The following is a 20,097-nucleotide window of genomic DNA, read 5'->3' on the forward strand; positions in this document are numbered from 1 at the left end:
GAAGCGAATTTACTCTATTATTCAAAAAGTCAACATGTAGGCTAAGTTAAAGGCAAACATGATTTTCTCTGTTGCTACTAAATATAGTTAATATTTAAGTAAAGATATCATAACCCATGAACCAATTTCAACTAATTACTTTGACATTTTATTTATTCCATTTACGTGTTCTTGGCTAGTATTAAAGATAGATTTTGAAAAAAAATTATATATATTCTTTCTGTCCATCTTTGTGTGTAGATGTGTTTGATATATTTAAGTACACTTTTTTCCTTATTGTTAGGAATTCATTATTTATGTTAACATTATTATTGGTTACAAAAGATTTTTCAGTAATAATATTTATTCATTTTCTTATTTTAATAAAATGTCTGTTTTTTTAGTAATGACTGTGTGTATATGTTACTTTATGTTTATTTTACTATGTAAAAGTAATTAACAGTTCTTGTATTAAATATTCATGATAATACACGGTAAATCAAAACAAAGTGTCTAAACTAAGTTCTTACAAAACAGCCAAACTGTTTTTTTTTTATTTTCAAAAATCAATTAAATTCATAAAAAATTTGAGAAGGTTTTTTTATGATATTATCAATGCTTCAAAATCTCTTTTTTAAAATTTGAAAATACATCAAAAAAAATTTTTAAAATTTTTTTCATTTTCAAATTTTTTTCCCAGCTATTGAGAAACATATCTGAGGCGGCAAAGTCTAATAAGTAGTTTTTTTGACCTTCAATGATTCATTAAAATTAAGTAAGCATGTTTCTTTGTCCATAAAACAGGATATTATAATTTTACATTTCTTAACAGGCGCAACTCATTACCATGCACAGTTAGGATCTCCAGACAAAGATCGTGCAATCAAAGGGTTGGTTGTCTGTAATGTACTGTACCACGGGTATGAGGTGAAGGACCAAGAGTCTGGCCTTGAGTTGACAAGTTGACTGTTCAGTCCAGGTGCAACTCACCCACACGACATTAACATTAACAATAAAGACAGCTTCATGCGGTTATTAAGATGAAAGTTATAAAATTAAACTCAACATTGTTAAAGCCTAGGATCCAGCAGATATAACTCATTTTCGAAACCATACTGGAAAAAAAACTTTTGTTTTCTCCTGAATCTTTGTTATTATAATCCAAAACAATATATTTTAATTGGAGCAATAGGGAAAATTTAAGAAAATAGAGGAAATCTAAAAATTGTCCAAATCCTTGTATTTTCAATTAATTTAACTGTACACTTTTTCAGTCCAAATTTTATTAATATAAGGACCTTTAAGTGCACTTATTCACCACCTTATAACAATTACATTTTATTATTATTGTGTTGGCTTCTTAATTGACATGAAGGGCTTTTGAAAACTAATAACTTTTAACTAATATTTCAATAAATTTATGATTTTCTAAAAACATGAAATCATATGTAATTACGAGAATGGTATAATCAAAATATCATTAAGTTTATTCCTTTACTTTTAATGAAGGTGTAATAGTCTTTCATGAATTTCATTTATTGCCCATCATAGACTATTTTAAAAAATCTCAAATGGTAGAATATCATTTTCTGTTTAGATTTGTATGATGAAGACACCAATGAGCCTGGTCAATGTCATTCTTCTGATATTAATGAAGAACTTGGACTTGTAACACATCTACTTACTGATAAAACAGGCAATTTATTATTTCAGTTCTGTTCAATTGGGTTGCATAATGCATACTTTTATTTGTTTTTCAATTGATGAATAGTATTTTTTCTCTCATTTGGAAAAGCGAAGGTTAAACATTTTCTGTTATAATTCTGTTAAACTTCTTTGGATCTTTTTGAAAAGTTTAGAAAACTTTTTTCATAGGGTTTAACGTGAAATTTCATTGGGTCTTATAAATTTATGAAAGTATATGAGAAAGGTCTCTCTATGTATCTAATAAGATAATTTATCTGAACCTAAACCAGTCTCCTATTAGATCTAGAGGGCTAAAAATTGTTGTGCATGTCCACTCTTCGACTTTCAGTAAAAATTAAATTTTGCTTATTTCAACCTTTTATTTAACAACCTTTGTTTTTAGGTTCTTTATAACTTAAAAACTCTTAATGATTTTAAGATGATTGCTGGAGACCTGGAGGACAAGAACCTTCAGTATTATACCTTGAACCTGAAATCAACACCTATAAATAATATTGTTTTGCATTTAGGTACTATCACAAAAAATGAGATGATTCTACACAAACTGTATCACAGAGAACATAGCTTTGATGTGCAAGATGAATTCCCTCAGGTGAAAAGGAAACATATTTGGGTATTAGGATTAAAATTATTCATCTCTTCTCTTGCATTTTCTTTGTAATATTGTTGAAATCAATAGTTTCTTAGTGAAAGAAATTTTATAACCAAAGTAATAGAGCTGAAAATAAACTTCCTATAAAGATTAGCAGTGTCAAATTTGCTAATGTACTTGGATTTCAACAATTATTTTACAATATCTCATCCATATTTTTAATTGCATTGTGTTGAAAGAATATTTCATTCTTTTCAGATACTTAGAAGTCATAGGGATTCAAAAGTAATCATTAAAATATAATTTGAATTGAATATAATAGAGTCAAAACATTTTTTATCATAAAAAATAATTATTGGATACATAGAAAAAAAACAATGTAATATTTAAAAAGAAATGGTTCATTGTTTTTATTCTAATGAAATATAGTTATTATATTATTTTGACAATTCATTCATAATAACAAGTTTTTCAATGAATCATAAAATAATGCGCAATTTTGTATAGCTCATGGAGAAAAAATATGTTATGGTTGACAGATGAATATTTTTTTTCAGTTTGAGTCTAATGATTCTAATTTAATTAAAAATCAATTAAAGTGCATCTTAACTTTATTCTTGCTAACCACCTAACCAGTTTCATATTTGTCCTGCTTAAAATAATCTTCGTTTGAGGAGCATGTTAACCATCCAAAGAAAAATGTTCCTAAAAACATTTTACTTCTTATCAAAATATGTCCTTTATCTTTATAAGCAAACAAACACATTATATAGAGAGAATATTCACATATCTCAGGATGTTTAGTAACAAATCATCATTTGTTTTAAAGTTTATAAGTTGACATCCATTTAAATAACTAAAATTATCTAATTATTCTAGTAACTTATGAATAGAGTTAAAACCAACTTTTTTTATCTTCTGTAATCTAAAAAATGCGCAAATATTATGAAACTAATCTAATGATACTAATTTTATTCTAAGAATTTCAATATTTTTTAGGATTGGGATAAAGTTATGAAGATTCTCTGTTTGTGTCATTCAGGTAAAGTTTTTTTTTCTATCAACAAAAACAGAAACCAAAAATTTAATCTAACTTGTTTCAAGTTCTTTTTAATACAACCCTTATTTTATTAAACTGGGATAAAATAAGCATCAGAACATTATTCTATAAAATTTGTCTTGGTTTTCTTACAATTGGAGGAATGTTACTTTTTTTTATCTGTAAAGAAAAAGAGAACAATTATATTACTTACTTATTTTAATTGAAATTAATTAGGGGATTGTTTTTTTCCTTCTACGCATAATCTTTGGGCGGTTCCAAATTGTGTAGCTATCTAGTATCCAATAAAAATTAACCTAGACTTTTTTCTATGTTTACTATTTTCCTTGTTTAACATTGTAAGTAAATGACATGAAAAAAACTTTTTGACATCTTCAGCAAGAAAAATTATTGAAGAACAGTTTTTTATATGAGAATGTATTTGATTAACCCTGTTACGAGAAAAAAAGACAAACTTTCTGACAATATATACCAAAATGCAATTGCAATAAAAGTTTTTATATTTATATATTTTGACTATAAAATACATTGCAAATATGTGCTTCATCTAAACAATATTAGTTCTTACCCTTAAAGGGCCATTCGCACTTCCATTTTTATTTATTTTTTAAAAATACATTGAAAATAACACGAGAAAATTTATACAATATTCAAATATATCCAAAAACAGTAGAGGTCCATAATCCTTCGAGGCCTATACCTGTGGTGCCTATACCAATACCCAACCTAAACTGACCTAAGAAATAAACAATGAAATGGAAACCCTCCCCTTTTTTCCAAAGTAATCAAAATGAGGCATTGGGGTTTATGTGCTCAATATAAAACTTTGAGAGACACTACCTTACTATCTAAATAACAAATTGTCAATTTTTAAACTGTCCGAATGTCCATTTATGCATCTTTGGCGTTATCCTCTTAGAAAATTTTTTTTCAATTTTTTTCAATTTTGTACCCCCCCCCCCGACTACCGACGAACAACTATTTTAGGTTAGGTTAGGTTTTAGGCTAGGGAGCCGAGCGCTGCGGCTAGGCAGGCAAGGGGGCCGAGCGCTGCGGCTAGGCAGGCAAGGGGGCCGAGCGCTGCGGCTAGGCAGGCTAGGGAGCCGAGCGCTGCGGCTAGGCAGGCTAGGGAGCCGAGCGCTGCGGCCACGGTTCATAGTTCGTTGTCGGGGGGGGGGGGGGGGGGGGGGTACTCAAATTTTCAATATTGAAAAAAAAATTTCTAAGAGGATAATACCGCATCTTTTCATTCAGTTCAAGTTGCCAATAACGAGTTTGCTGCCTCAAGTCCGGATGAAAAAGCCATTCTTGAGTGCTGTGCTGATCATGGCTTTGTATTTCAGGTAGGTAATTTTACACAACTGCCAAATTGTAAAATAGTCTCTTTTCTTTAGCCTCAAATTTATCACTACAACACAAAGGCTTTATAATTGATCTTGTTTATTAATTTGTTACCCTCATTCTGTTGTGCTTTTCAGCACTTTTAATCATAAATCTTTACAAAACCTGTGTATGAACAATATATAACTTCCCTGAAAAGTAAACCAAATATTATTCCAGTTTTATATGCAAATTTTAAGCCAATTACCGTTTCATCCATTTAAGAGAATTTAGTGAACATATAAATAGACAACTTGCTTCTATTGTAATTCTAAACTGATTTTATGTAAAGGGATAGTTCTACGAAGTGTATTTAAAGAGTTAAGGTACTTAGAGTAGTGAACTTTTATATGTCTTAGTAGAATATATTAGGCATTGGATAGATATGATTATATGTTAAAGAGTTTTTAACATTGACCAGACCAAACTTTTTTATTTGACAATATCTAAAAAAGTTAAAGTGATTTGCCACATAAATTACATGAGAATGGTCTATTTTTTCCAAATATGTATAGCCAAAACACCAATATCAGAGAATCTTTTTCCACATATTTCACAAGAGTTAAAAAAAAATTTAACAGGGGTTCCCCTTGGGACAAGTTACTTAAAAAACATAAATAATAACATCCGGTTCATTATAGGACAGGTTTTCTATAGATTCTTTTTAAAAATAAAGAAAACCGTCTGGTTTACAATATACACATTATCTCACGCGGAAATACCATTAACCATACAACATATATATATATATAAAGAGACCATTCTCATGTAATTTATGTTGCAAATCACTAACTTTTTTAGATATTGTCAAATAAAAAAAGTTCGGTCTGGTCAATGTTAAAATTCTTTATCACAATCATATCTATCCAATGCCTAATATATTCTACTAAGACATATAAAAAGATCACTACTCTAAGTACTATACTAAATATTTTATTGGTCATTCTTTGTTGTTATGTGTAATTCGTTGTATAAAAAGTTTGAAGTTCTATTAACTAGTAAATGCTATCTAAAGTTGTAATTATGACAAAAAAGTTTTTGCCATATATAACATGCAATGAAGTTAAAAATAAAAATGAAAAACTCATTTTTTAAGGAAAATCCCTGGTCAAACCTTTTAATTTTAATCAATAACTTTATATTATGCACTACTACGTTATTTAAAATAGGAAAAACTTACAGTTCACTATTTTTTTTAAATGCACTTCGTGAAACTATCCCTTTCTTCATATTTCAGGGTGAATTTGAAAACATTATGACTGTCAATGCCAAAGGGACCATTTATACATACAGGTGTAGTATAATATTTAATATAAAAGATATATCTACAATATATTATCATATTAACATTTTAAAGGGCCTTAAAATTAAAATAAAACCTATAGTAAAACCAATATCTTAATATTAATTTTGAAAAAAATCTTTAATGAAATGAAAACACAATCAAATATCTGACTCAAAGACATTAATTGAATATGATGTAATTATTTTTTTTTATTTAGAAAATTAGCAGAACTTCCATTTGACTCTGATAGAAAGTGTATGACTGTGATTGTGAAGGATAATACTGGAGTTAATCATGTACTTTGTAAAGGTAAGGTTTGGTTAGCCCTTCAGGGTTATTATATATTCATATGAGATTGTTAAGAATAATACTGGGGTTAATCATGTACTTAGTAAAGGTATGGTTAGGTTAACCCAACAGGGTAATATCATCATGGGGTTAATTATGTAATTTGTAAAAGTTAGCCTTGGAGGCTTAGAATATTATTCATTTATTCAGATTATCAAATTATTTTTCGACTTTGATATATGTCCTAATTTTATCTTTAAATGTAAAATTAATTCAAAAATTTAACAAAATTACTATAATCTACATAAAAGCTTGTAATTTGAAACCTATCATACTAGTATCATAAGAAAAAAAAAACTTATATCATGCTGAGTGTAGCAAATTCCAAATAAAAATATAAGGAAAAGAACAAAAAAAAGGCGAGAATTATACCAGGAAAAACTTTTATATTGATTTCAGAGAAAAGAAATAAAACACCGTTTATCTAGAATATAGTTTTAGAAATTAATGAAATATTGTAACTTAAGATTAAGAATGAAAACATCCATACAAGTAAATTTAAACAATATATAGAATATTTAAAAAAAACTAAATATTCTCTTTTTATGACATTTAGTAATGGCTTTGTACCTAGCAAGTTTTACTCCTAGAAGGAATCAATAGTTTTCTCAAATCTTAAATCATTCTTTTTTTCGGGTAGGGCATATTTCCACTGGGTGATGGGTGGGGTCCCTACCATTTCAGTAAATCACCAGTAAATATATTCACTGAAAAGACCAAATCGATTCAGTTCAGTGCTTATGGTTCATGATCTGATAAATATCTGTATTTCTACCTAACAATACATCTATCTGTTTATCCATAAGACCATCTATCCATCAATCCAACCATCCATATATCCATCTATCCTTACATCCATCTATTCATACATCAATCTATCAATTGATCCATTTATCTATACATCCATCTAATTCATATATCCATATATCATTGTATCTATCTATCCATACATCTATTATCAATATATCCATGTATCCTTGCAACTATCAATCCATACATCCATCTATCGTTATATGCAATGTATGATTATTTATCTATTCAGGAGCTGAGTCAACTATGCTAAATATTTGTATTTCTGGAAATAAAAGTCTGGCACAACAGGTAAATAGCTTGCTATCTATCTATGTATATATATCTACTTAATAAAATGATGATCCATTTTTAAATAGTTTTTCCTTTTTTTAAGACAGATACCTAAGTAAAAATTATGAGCTTACTTTTTATACTACAGACTGCCAAAGAAGGGGACAAGAGACTGTAAACTATTCTGGCCCCAAAAATACATTTACTTTTTGTTAGTTTTAGGAACATTTTATTAAATCTAGCTTGGGTTGTACAAACTGTTAGTGTTCAATCTTTTCAATCAATATTCTTAATCTACAGGGTTATTTTTGTTTATTATGATTAGAATACACATTAATTTGTTCTTCATAGTCTTATACTTTTGTAAAAACACCATACTCAAAAATTACAAGACAAATTATATATTTGTTATTTATTCAGTTAGGTATTATTAAAAAATTATTTGCATTCAAGTGTACAGTGATAATTTATTATGAAGTTTTTTAGACAAAATTATATTTAATATTCTATTATAAATATTCATCATATTGAAAACCTATAAATTGTGTTTATAAAAAGTGTACACAAATGTATAGATCTACATATTTTGTTATTTAGGAATTTCCTGCTTTTTATCGATAAAAATATCATGATAAATAGTGCTGATTCTATTCCACAGTTCCCTTTTTTCCGGGGTTTATATTGCCTATGCTTCTAAAAATATTATAGCACTTGAAAGAAGAAAGGGGGAGTTGACCCTTCAACCTTAATCCACCAAAATAGTTATAAACCTTCCATGTATCTAAAGGAAGCTTTACTGTAAAGGTAAACCATATCGGTTTAGTGTTTAGCAAGATCTTTCGCTACACACACATACAGACATCATGTTGCTTCCATATAAGGATTAAGAATACACTTTGTCTTCTTAAAATTGATTTGGTATCAAATAAGGATGACAACTGTGAAGAGTCGATGTTCAGGGGTCATAGCTAGGGGTTATAAGTCCAAATTGAAAATGAGATAGAACCAGTTGGAAGAAAGGGGGAGGGGGGCGTTAAATACAAACATAAAGCTTCAGTATATATGATGTACTGTTTCAAGCCACTTTAGCTCTAAATAATATAACTGTTTTGGAAATATTGTCACACTTGTGGACATATATGTTTTATTTTTTCTTATTTTATTTAGGAAATTGACTGTTTTGCAAAGATGGGACTTCGAACCCTAGCCTTGGGCTACAAAACTATAACAAATGAACAATTTGAAAGCTTTGAGGAATTGTTGAACAGTGCTGCTCATTCCATAGTGAACAGAGCTAAATATGAACGGGAAGTTTATCAACAAATGGAGAAAGGTAACTTGTTCTATTCATTACATTTTTATAATATAGCTAATCTAAGATGTTTGTGTACGGCCGCCGGTTAATAACCGTTTATTGTTAAAACTGTTAATTATTTTTTTTGTTTGTTTGTCTGTTCTTTGTTTCTTTAACTAGATAACTAACGGCTTCGTCGATAGCCTCTAAAGGATATTCCCCAAGAGGTATAATTACATAAAAAAGGAAGGGGGGGTTGTTTTTGTGTGGGGTGTCTCACCCTCCAAGAAAATAGCCAAACCACCACAGTAACAGTAGGTATATTCCCTGAAGAGTAGAATCCGATCGGTTCAGTGGTTACGGAGATCTTAAGGGACAGACAGACGGACGAAAAGACATCAAGCTACTTTGTATTATAGATTTAAAGTAAGTTTGAACTTACCAAAGCATTTGATAGCCACAAAAAATTTTACGATTTTACCCCACTCATTCTCCAATCCTTTGAAACTCCTAACATTTTTGGGGGTAATTCGCACCATGGTTTTAAGCCAATGATTTTTTCTTTCAAATCAGGTATTTTTTGACATAGCATAATAAAAATGTGAGTTTTTCTTACCCTTCAAACTAAATCTTTTCCCCTCGGAGTTAAACTCGTGGGTGGGGGAATGGGATGAAAAAATTACAGCACTCTTTGCACGACATTTCCATCCAACTTCCCCCTTCCTTCGCAAAAAAGGCTTGGACGTCATTGCCAAATATAATCAATAATTTTGCATACAGTTTTGAGTATGCTAAATTGTGTTTGTTTTTTGTCATTATAACTGAGTGACAATAGTAATTTTAAGTGTTAGAATAGTAATATCAATTTTATACTTTTTTTAATAGTCCTATAAATCTAGGTTCAATATTATAGTCAAAATTTATCCTTTCAGACATTATCAAGATATTTTGACAACAAATTTTGACTTATAAGAATTATCCTATTATTTAAAATAAAGTCAAATATGAATATATTTATATAAAAATGTCAGAACTTTTGAATAGAAAAAAAATGATTTAGATTTGGAGTTAGTTGGAGCCACAGGTATAGAGGACAAACTACAGGACAATGTTCTGGAAACTGTACACGATATCATCAGGGCTGGAATCAAAGTTTGGATGTTGACAGGTAGAATTTTAATATTTTTCTTGCATATAAAAGTAGTTACTATGCTTTTTTTACCTTGTTGGGACAGGATTCTCTTTCATTTTTAAAGTTATTGTGGTAAGCCGAAGCGTTTCAGCTCACCGGTTGCGAGTTCGAATCCAACGAGCCCCTAGCCTTGAAGTATTCTACCAAAACAAACTAGCAGGATTTACTCATACAGAAATTATATTTAACTGAATACATTTACAATGGGTGGCTACTATATATATACAAAATAGATTATAACAATAAGTTAGGTTTGAAGGGGGTGTGGGAGACAAGGGCGTAGCCCGCGGCGGTAGACATCTGTGGGGTAAGCTGTAGTAAAAGGGAAGGCACCATCTCCCGGTTGAATAGTTGCCTGAGGGGCGCGGGGTTGCTAAGTGTCCGTGCCCCTCCCCTATTTAGCCAGTCCAATCTGACCGCTGCGCGACGGGGTCATCTGCGGTCATGAGGTGAATGGTGATATAATAGGATTAGTGCAGAAGGCTTGACTTGATAAGCCACTGCGTAGCAACTCTGTAAACTACCCATCCGTCTGCTGCCGTATTACCACATTATCATCTAGAGAAGCCAGAGAGAAGCCAGAGCATCATCCTCTTGTTATAGGATGCGATACTCCATCACCCAAGGATATTAGGATCAGTGACATCCCAAAGGCAGCCAACTATTTGATTGTACTATCTTTGTCTGGAAGTTCTAACTGTGCTATCTGTGCCTGTTGAAGACATTCCCCTTACACTCACTATTAGTGTCACGTGCCAGGTCGTTCTTTTATTATTGATACTAGAGATACTGCCAATTTTTTCTTGTTTCTATTAAAAATATTTTTAAAAATTTTAGATATTATTCTCGTACTATTAACAAATACAAAATAATATCATTTAATCTAAGAAAACTAGAAAATTCTTGTCGTAAAATACGTATAATACAACAATAGATACAAAATTAAACAAGGATGACAACATTTGATTTATATCTATTATATTTTTAAAATACCTTTGTGAAACCAAAAGAAAAATAAGTATATATTTTTAATTTTATATGTACAAAAGTAACAGGAAGTCTTTCTGTCTTGCGTGTACCGAAGAATCTTGCTAACCACTGAACTGATATGTTTTTCCTTTGCAGTGTGACTTCCAATAGATTCTTGGAAGGTTTATTAGGGGAAGGTACCACCACCCTCCCAAATAGAAATTGCCCCTACAAAAATTTACCTCCCCCCTTCAAAAAAAATATTATTTTACTTTTTCTTTAAAATAACTGGCTCAATTCCAGCTGAGTATCCACGTGGATATTCAGCTACTATTGGGGTCATTTTTGGATACTCAGCTACCATTGGGAAAATGTGTGGATATTTAACTACCATTGGGGGAAAAAAAGTTTTTAAACAATTATTTTGGTTAGCCTTTTTGTTAATTTATACATGTTAGAATTGTCGATTTAATTAATACAAAAGGTACGATTTAGGAAGCGTAGCAACTCTATAATAGAAAGTCCGTATGTCAATTTTAAACATGTTGCTTTTTAACCTTTTTAACAATTTTTTTTCATATAATGTAATAAATGAAAGCAAAGTTTTTCTACATTGCTACGAAATTATATCAACTCTATAAAATCGTGACTTTAGGGATTTTTGGTCCAAAAAAAAATATTGGATTATTAGCCCTGTAGATTGATCATTTTAAAAAATAAGGGTCTCTGCGTCTGTCCGTCCTTCGATTTCAAACTTGGCGTTATGATTCCTGTAAAGCACATTATAAAGAATGTAATTACCAACAAATCAAATTGATTATTGTATGCCCAACTACGCTTTTAATGATTTTGTCATCCTTGTTTTAAAGTTCAAGGTGCAATAAGTAGGTGGAGATTTTTCGGATTCTTTGTACAACTTAAATTCAAGACAAAAACATACGTGGATTGATTTATATCTAAATGGTATTTATTATTTATAAGTTTGAGGATATCTAATTTATGGAATACTGATTCTTATTACGATAAGGTTCAATAATCAAGTCCTAAAAATGTCAGAATGTCCATAAACAGTAGCATATACTTAAGCAAATTTGCAACAAATTTACTATAATTACAATAATTTTATATAGACTTATGCATTATTATCCTGTTAATGTTAGTTTGTCCTTTCATTTCAGAGCTTCGCTTTTATGGATTTTCAATATTTGGTTCCTAAATCTGTATTAAAGTTATATGATAGCTGTGAATTGCTTGCATTAATGTGCTTTATTGTCATGGGAATCAGCATTATGAAAGGATATAATGAAAATACCAATAGAAAACTATTGTGGATATTCAACTACCATAGGGAAAAAGTGTGGATATTCAACTACTCTTGGGAAATATGCGTGGAAAGTCAGCTACTATTGGGGAATTTGTGGATACTCAGCTGGTATTGAGCCAAATAACTTATTTTTAATGTTGGGGGTGGTGTGGGGTATAATCTTTCTGACGCACATTTTTAAAAATTAGAAACTAACTAATATTTTTTCAATATTTATACAAAGCATAGAGTAACTTTGCTTCAACTGCAGAATACACTATTTGTATAAACCTTCCTTACAGTTGAATAATTATCTCTCGACTGAGAGATTTGCCAAATAATTAGATTTCTTTTAATTAGGTTCTCTTCCCATATATTTTAAAAGCAAGACTTTTCTACATATAGGTATTGTTCATGATGAGTTCTGTCACAGTTATGTATAATATAGAAAGCATAGCAACTTTATAATTGTTACCAAAAAGTCCATTTTAACATCTTAAGCTTTTTGGAAAACAATTATTTATTTGATTTTGAATTTTATTATACAAAACTATTCGATTTCCTCATGAATATTAGAATTTCCATTAAACAAAAAAAACGTAGTAGTATTTTACATACTTTTCAAATAATCACGTAGAAAAGTCATGTATTTCTTTTGAAATTAGTATAATTTTAAGTTTTAAATGTAACTAGGAAGTTAAATATTTGAAATTATACACGTAGATATGTAGTTAATTTGGGCTTCTTCTGTAATGGAAAAAAAGGATGAAAACATTCATAAAAGCGAAGCTCTACAAAGCATGCAATAAACAAATAAACATAAGAATAGATTATCAAAACTTTAAAGTTTGAAATTTATAGGATATCATAACGTAATTCAGAAGAAATGTTATAACAGATCTAAATTAAAAGTATAAAACATAAAAAAATAGTAGGTAATCTAAGTCAAACTTTTGCATAATACTTTTATGGGCTCTTTTAAAAATATTTTTTCAGGGAATTTGCACAAAATTTTTGAGAAATTATACAAATATGATTTGTGTGTTTGTACTTTTATTCAGAATTATAAAATGATAAATCTAAACCAATAGTACTTTTTTTCAAATAATAGATGTATTATAAATTATATACATACAAAAAATACACATAAAAATTATTTAGGGATCTTTTTGGATGCTAGTCAACCTTAACTAAAAATACTTTAAAACATTTTTATGACCGTTTTGCATTTTCTTTCTAATGGAATTAGTTTAATGGACGATTTAACTATCCCACCCGTTCATTTTCAATTTTTGAGGAAAGAGCTCGATTTTAGCTCTTATCCAACGGAATGAAGACTTGAAAAAATTAACCTACTACCCTTTTTTTCTTCCTGCCAAAATTTATGAGCAACCAAGTGAAGAGTTTAAACACGTGAAGCTTTAATTTGATTTACTGTTCATTGATTACAGGCAAAAAAATAGAAGGGGTAGGGGTTAAATTACTGTATGTTTACGAGGTGACAGATAAGTCGCTACAAAATTGCAGAAAACAATTAGCTAGCAGACGAAAAAGGTCCCAACCACTAAAACCAGGTAGTTGTCTAGGTTATGCATCTTTACTCATACATTTATTTTGAATTGTCTTATCCCTTCTAGTTTGTGAGACATTATTTATTTTAGGTGATAAGAAAGAGACAGCAATTACAGCCGGGCACTCTGCTGGTATTCTCAGACTGGATACTAATCTGATTGATCTCTGTAATACTAACAAGAGTACAGCCACTATTCTAGCAGAAATAGATGAAGAGGTACAATTTCCAGCGAATCTTCTCTATAATTAAATTTGTCTATCCGTCAATCAAACCGTTTGTCATGTGGAATGAATGATTTTCTCGACTGCTTTTAAAGATATTTTCACTTGATCCCTGTATCAATTAACATACATTTATTAATTGAACATGCTTTAAAACGCAAAGATATATATTTTTATAAAGGCATTAAGATTTTTTTACACGGTTGATTGCATATTCGTTCTCTTTATGAATATGAGCTCTAAAATATTTTTAGTCTATTTATACAATCACGAATTTTGTGCCACTCTACTTATGGTTGTTTTCATACTTGTTCACATTAGTAACTCAGATTCTAAGTAATTAGGATGTATGCAAACTTTAGTTTGCTTTTGTACAAAGATAGATTATTTGATAGTACAAAAATAGATTGTCTATTAAAACTTCTTAAAGAAACTGAAATATAAATTTTCTTTGAATTCCAAAAATATTTCAAATTATTTTTTTGAAGATTTTCTAGAAAATAAATCTAAAAGATATTCTAGATTTGCTCGTATAAGGATAGATATAGTCATTTCTATACAAGCAAAACAAATCAGATATTGAGACAAGACAAAATATAAAATATTCTCCATTTCTCAAATCTCATCTTGTGGTCTATTCAACTGAATATAGTTCAGTTAAATCTGGTAAAGTATATTATTTTTTTATCAGGAACATAAAGAAAAGCAATCGGAGTTTAAACACTAGAAAATCCTGAAAACAGACATTTTTTAAAAGTTATAACTTCACTTATTCCTTGTCTTTGGAGTTGTTTTTTTATTTAAAAAGATAAGTTTTACCTTTTCAATGTTGAATGTCATAAACGTTCTTTAATGTTCATCTGCCTGGTAAAAGAAACATTTCTATTTTATTTTTTTATTCCTGAATTTGGGGTGTACTATTGTCGTCAGCAAATAGATTAAAAAGATTACAATTTTAGAATCTATTTTTGTATACATAGGATTCTAATAGTATAACCTCATTTTTTGGATATTGGTTTTCTTCAAGATAGAATATGTTTTTTTTTATACAAAACAAATATTTTCAACATCCAAGTATAAAAAACAGTTCAAGAGGACCTAAGCTTTTATATAATAAAAACTTGGATCATGGAAAGAAAACAAAGTCATTCCTTAATTAGGACAGAAGTCACCTTCCTAGGAAGGACATAAGTAGCTTCCCTTATGTGAGAATTTGATAGATGAAGGGCATAACTTGCCTCCCTTAACAAAGATTTTGCAAGATGGAGGACATAAGTAGCCTCCCTTCACCACACAAAACCTAGCTTTTTGGTCCTTCACATAGCAAAATCTTGCAAAACATAGCATTTATGTCCTTCACATAGCAAATTCTTGCAAAACATAGCATTTATGTCCTTCACATAGCAAATTCTTGCAAAACATAGCATTTATGTCCTTCACATAGCAAATTCTTGCAAAACATAGCATTTATATGAAGGGCATAAATGCTATGTTTTGCAAGAATTTGCTATGTTTTGCAAGAATTTGCTATGTAAAGGACAGAAATGCTATGTTTTGCAAGAATTTGCTATGTTTTGCAAGAATTTGCTATGTGAAGGACATAAATGCTATGTTTTGCAAGAATTTGCTATGTTTTGCAAGAATTTGCTATGTTTTGCAAGAATTTGCTATGTGAAGGACATAAATGCTATGTTTTGCAAGAATTTGCTATGTTTTGCAAGAATTTGCTATGTTTTGCAAGAATTTGCTATGTGAAGGACAGAAATGCTATGTTTTGCAAGAATTTGCTATGTTTTGCAAGAATTTGCTATGTGAAGGACAGAAATGCTATGTTTTGTAAGGTTTTGCTATGTGAAGGACAGAAAAGCTAAGTTTTGCAACATGAAGGACATAAGCAGCCTTCCTAATGTAAGAATTTGTTAGATGAAGGACATAAGTAGCCTTCCTTAGACCAATTTCCAGTGACTTATGTCCTAATTAGGAATGACTTTGTTTTCTTTCCATGATCCAAAGTAAATAATAAATTCACTGAGTTAAAAAGTCTTTGATAACATACCAGTTGATCCGGGACCTCCAGGTGTACCACCCCCACCCATAGTGGTGCCAGGCCCGGCCATACCGCCCGGACCTGTCGACGGGGAACTGCTCTTTCTGCCAGACCCAGAGGTGGGAGTGCTCAATCATGGCGGTTTGGCGGGTGGTCCTGCCGTGGCTGGTGGCCCGCTACCGCCCAATCCTCCGCTGGGAGTAAATGCTGGATTAATCAATGCTAATCAGGAAAGGAAAAAGAAGATATGTTTTTGTTACCTAAAATGAATAATGATGAATTCAACATGTAAAGAAATATTTTAGAAACTTTAAAATACATTAAAAAATATATTTTACTATATTTGCAGAACCCAGAAAGTCTGGAGGATATGTGTATAATAAGTTATCTGAAATACCTGGAATCTGAGGTTTATTGAAATATATTTTGGTGGACATTGCACCCTCTTCAGTCTTGTAGTTTAACTGAATATTAAAATGTCTGAAATGATCAATTGCTATGCAGAAGTCAAACTGTTTATAACTCATGTTAATTATAGTCTCTCAAATATTGCTAAAGGCAATGAAATTATTTTGATTAAAATACGTGTTGAATTACACATAATGTTTTTTATGTACAAAATCACAAGAAAAGTTTTTTTTTATTAAAGGAATTGTGTTTTTTTTTTTTAAAGAATGAGATAATTTACAATAATAAGAATAAAATATAAAAGCAACTAATAAAGTTTTTCCTCCATTTATTAAAATTATTATCAAACACTCTGCTAGAGTCAAACTGTTTATAAGTCATGTTTATTTGTAAGCACTCAAATTATGATAAAGGCTGATTAGAAGTACATTAACGTTGAAAAAATGTCAAAGATGTATAAACACATTCTCTCATTAGTTGACCTAGAAATTAAAAAAAATGTACAAAATTTGTTTTCCTCTTATGTTGTTAAAAAAAGTGGTTAAAAGAATCTTAATCATATCAATATTCATAAATGTATTTTTTGTTCAGGATTTTGCAAATACATCACTGATTGTAGATGGTTGTTCGGTTACAAACATATTTGCCAACGAGCAATCTGTTAAGGTAAACATTTAATTCATTTTTAAGTATTGAAGTACTAAAACCTTTCACGAAGCTGCAATTTTTATGAACCTTGTGTTTGAAATTATAAATAATTTCTAGAGGAAAAAAAATTTATCAAGATTCATGATATAAATTTTTTTTGAGCTTTTTATAATAAAAAATATTTATTTTATTGTCATTGTTCTATTGCTTTCTTCAGATAGGAAAAATACATTTGCTAGAAGACTTTCTTTAAAAACATTTACTGACAATCAAATAATACTTTTTCAAATATTTGAGAACTACTTCAAATATTTAATTGTTGTTTTTACAGGATTTCCAAGCTCTTAGTATAAAATGTTGTACAGTTATAGCGTGCAGACTTTCACCTATTCAGAAAAGCAGACTGGTTAGATTGATCAAAGGTAACAATTTAAATTATTTATATTGTTCTGCAAGATTTGGTTTCTTTGATACATAGCCTAAATCCATCAGATATGATATAAAACCTGATTTAAAAATAATGACCTAATTGATCTTACTGTTTCAGTAGTATTTTACTTGTTTATCTATTTTTGGTCTCGGACTACAATTCAACTGCACCATAATAATTTTAGATGCTCTCAAGCTTGAAAGCATTTCATGAGATTAGAAGGTTTCTTTAAAAAAACAAAAAACTTTTACTATTTCTTTCTTTTTGCTTTTAATAACACTAAAAAATCACGATACCCCTTTAACTGTTTGTCAGAAGAACTATTTGGTTATAGAGAAGTTTTGCTGCTGATTTTTTTATAACATAAACTCTTTATTTATTTTGTTATTTGAGCCTTAAAACATAGGATAGTACAATTTTATGTCGTCAAACTTTATTTCAAGAAAAAAAAGGTTATTGATAAAATTTACTATTAGTTTATCAAATAAACACATGTATCAAATTATACGTAGAAAAGCCAAAGCATCAGCTGCTTGTAATGGAATGAAATATAATGCCCACTAGAGGATATTAAGTAACATCCAATAGATAACCAACTTTTTGATTTCACGACCTTTGTTTAGAAGTCCTAACTGTATAAATGATTTTACTTCACCACAATATAAACTTTTGTTAATAAGGTGATTTCTATGTGTTTGACTTAGATTTATCTGAAAATTAAAATCAACCTCACTCCTTTAAAAAAAGACAAGGATGACAAAATCCATAAGTAGCGAAGCTCAATAATTATGAATGGATATCGGGAAAAAATTTACTATAGGGCAGTGTCATACAATAATCATTAAACTTGATAAAATAGGGAAATCTCGAAGCCTTTAAAATCTCGCAACCTTTGAATCACGAAAAACTTCTAGGGATCTAAAATTAATAGACAAATCTTAATGAAACTTGATGGAAATATGTAGAATATAAAAATGGATTAAATTGTTTTTGGTTAGTAAAAAACTTATATAAAATATACGTCTTTGCGTCTAATAGATATTGTAATCCTTGCTTTCATAAGTAACTTAAACATTTTTTCGAGGATTTATATTTGCTTTTTTTTTATTTGATCTTTTTATTTCCAATATTTTTCCACATCTATTCTTTTCGTAATTTGATAAAAAAAACAAGGATGACAATATACATTTATAAAATCATTTTCCATTTAAATAAGAAGAAAATACGATAAAATCTTGAATAATAAAAGGAGCATTTGGAAGATTCCTTGAAAAGCAAAACTGAATTAGTGAGGCGATGTTTAGTTTTAACAAACGTAACTTTTTTATTTATCTAATTTTAATAAAGAAGCATATTTTCATCCAAAGATAAGTTTATCCTTTTATAAAAGTAACAGGATGTCTGTCTGTGTGTTTGTGCAAAAAACTCTCGCTATATTTAATATATTTTACAAACATATTTTCATTCTACAGTGTTAACAAAATTACTTGAATGTAGGACACCCATAAAAGTGAAACTCTGAAATCAAACGTACATGAATACTTGCAGAATGTAAACTTAATATAATTTAAAAATATAAACAAAATTATATACAACCTTGTTACAAAATTAAATAAATACAGGATTTTGTTAGGACTTAAATATAGAATTGCTTCGATTTAAAATATTGTACCTTATTGTCCTAGGAATCGATTATTGCGCCTAGATAAAGATTATCATACAAATAATTGTTGTCAAAAAAGGTTTATAAAAATTAACATTTTTTAAATGGACATACAGACTTTCCGATAACGAATATAAAGTTGCTACGCTTTCTAAGTCGTATCCAATTGTTGCAGGACTCTTCATCAAAAGTTTTAAATCGAAAGGACAATTCTAACATGCATAAATTGACGTTAAGAGCTAACTGTAATGTAAGCAAATACAATCCCTAGTTATAGAAAAGCTTTAAAATTGTTATAAAAGCATTTATAAAAAATATTTACAGATATCGTATTTTAAAAATGATGTATTTCTTATTTTTTTTTATAAAATTTACGTCTATATTAAAAAATCACTTAAAATAATAAGTTATCGTGTGTTACATAAAATATCTTAAACAGCGATTCTTAAAGCTGGTATGCTGGTGCTGTATCAACATAAGAATTGTAGAATAAATGCTAGATTCTAATCATGATGTATTGTAAGGGTTATGATGTCAATTGGCTATTACAAAATTTTATCTTTTACAGCAATTTGTCAGCAAACGCACCATGAAGTAAAAAATAAAACATTGGATTTTTATCTTGTCACACAGGTTGTTTTACATCATGCAGTTATGCTTCGCCGGTTATAATTCAGGCAAAGGGCGCATACCCTAGTTTTTGGTTTGTTCTTTTTAAGAATTATCAATCTTGTCTAATATTCTAGATGCTAGTAAAGAAAACCATACAGCAGCCATTGGTGATGGAGGGAATGATGTCTCTATGCTACAGGTTCATAGATTGATAGATAGATAGATAGATATAAATGTAGATAGATAGATAGATAGATATATACATAGATAGATAGGTAGATAGATAGATAGATAGACATATCC

The 20,097-nt window shown here is 29.5% G+C and overlaps 1 protein-coding gene across 1 annotated transcript in view; it reads left to right on the forward strand.

The window, feature by feature from the left end:
• The window catches only part of LOC145324742 (phospholipid-transporting ATPase IF-like), a 62,235-nt gene that overhangs the window by 33,171 nt on the left and 8,967 nt on the right, over window positions 1-20,097 (forward strand). Inside the window, exons 19-31 of the mRNA XM_080167349.1 lie at window positions 1,577-1,675; window positions 2,196-2,278; window positions 3,278-3,320; window positions 4,593-4,681; window positions 5,956-6,011; window positions 6,221-6,312; window positions 7,394-7,452; window positions 8,602-8,767; window positions 9,789-9,896; window positions 13,854-13,981; window positions 17,033-17,107; window positions 17,421-17,511; window positions 19,929-19,993. Of these exons, the coding sequence (XP_080023475.1) occupies window positions 1,577-1,675; window positions 2,196-2,278; window positions 3,278-3,320; window positions 4,593-4,681; window positions 5,956-6,011; window positions 6,221-6,312; window positions 7,394-7,452; window positions 8,602-8,767; window positions 9,789-9,896; window positions 13,854-13,981; window positions 17,033-17,107; window positions 17,421-17,511; window positions 19,929-19,993 (1,154 nt within the window). The remainder of the gene's footprint in view (window positions 1-1,576; window positions 1,676-2,195; window positions 2,279-3,277; window positions 3,321-4,592; window positions 4,682-5,955; window positions 6,012-6,220; window positions 6,313-7,393; window positions 7,453-8,601; window positions 8,768-9,788; window positions 9,897-13,853; window positions 13,982-17,032; window positions 17,108-17,420; window positions 17,512-19,928; window positions 19,994-20,097) is intronic.

The sequence above is a fragment of the Acartia tonsa genome, chromosome 7, assembly GCF_053477335.1.
Source record: "Acartia tonsa isolate MP-2025a chromosome 7, ASM5347733v1, whole genome shotgun sequence".
Lineage (NCBI taxonomy): Eukaryota > Metazoa > Arthropoda > Copepoda > Calanoida > Acartiidae > Acartia > Acartia tonsa.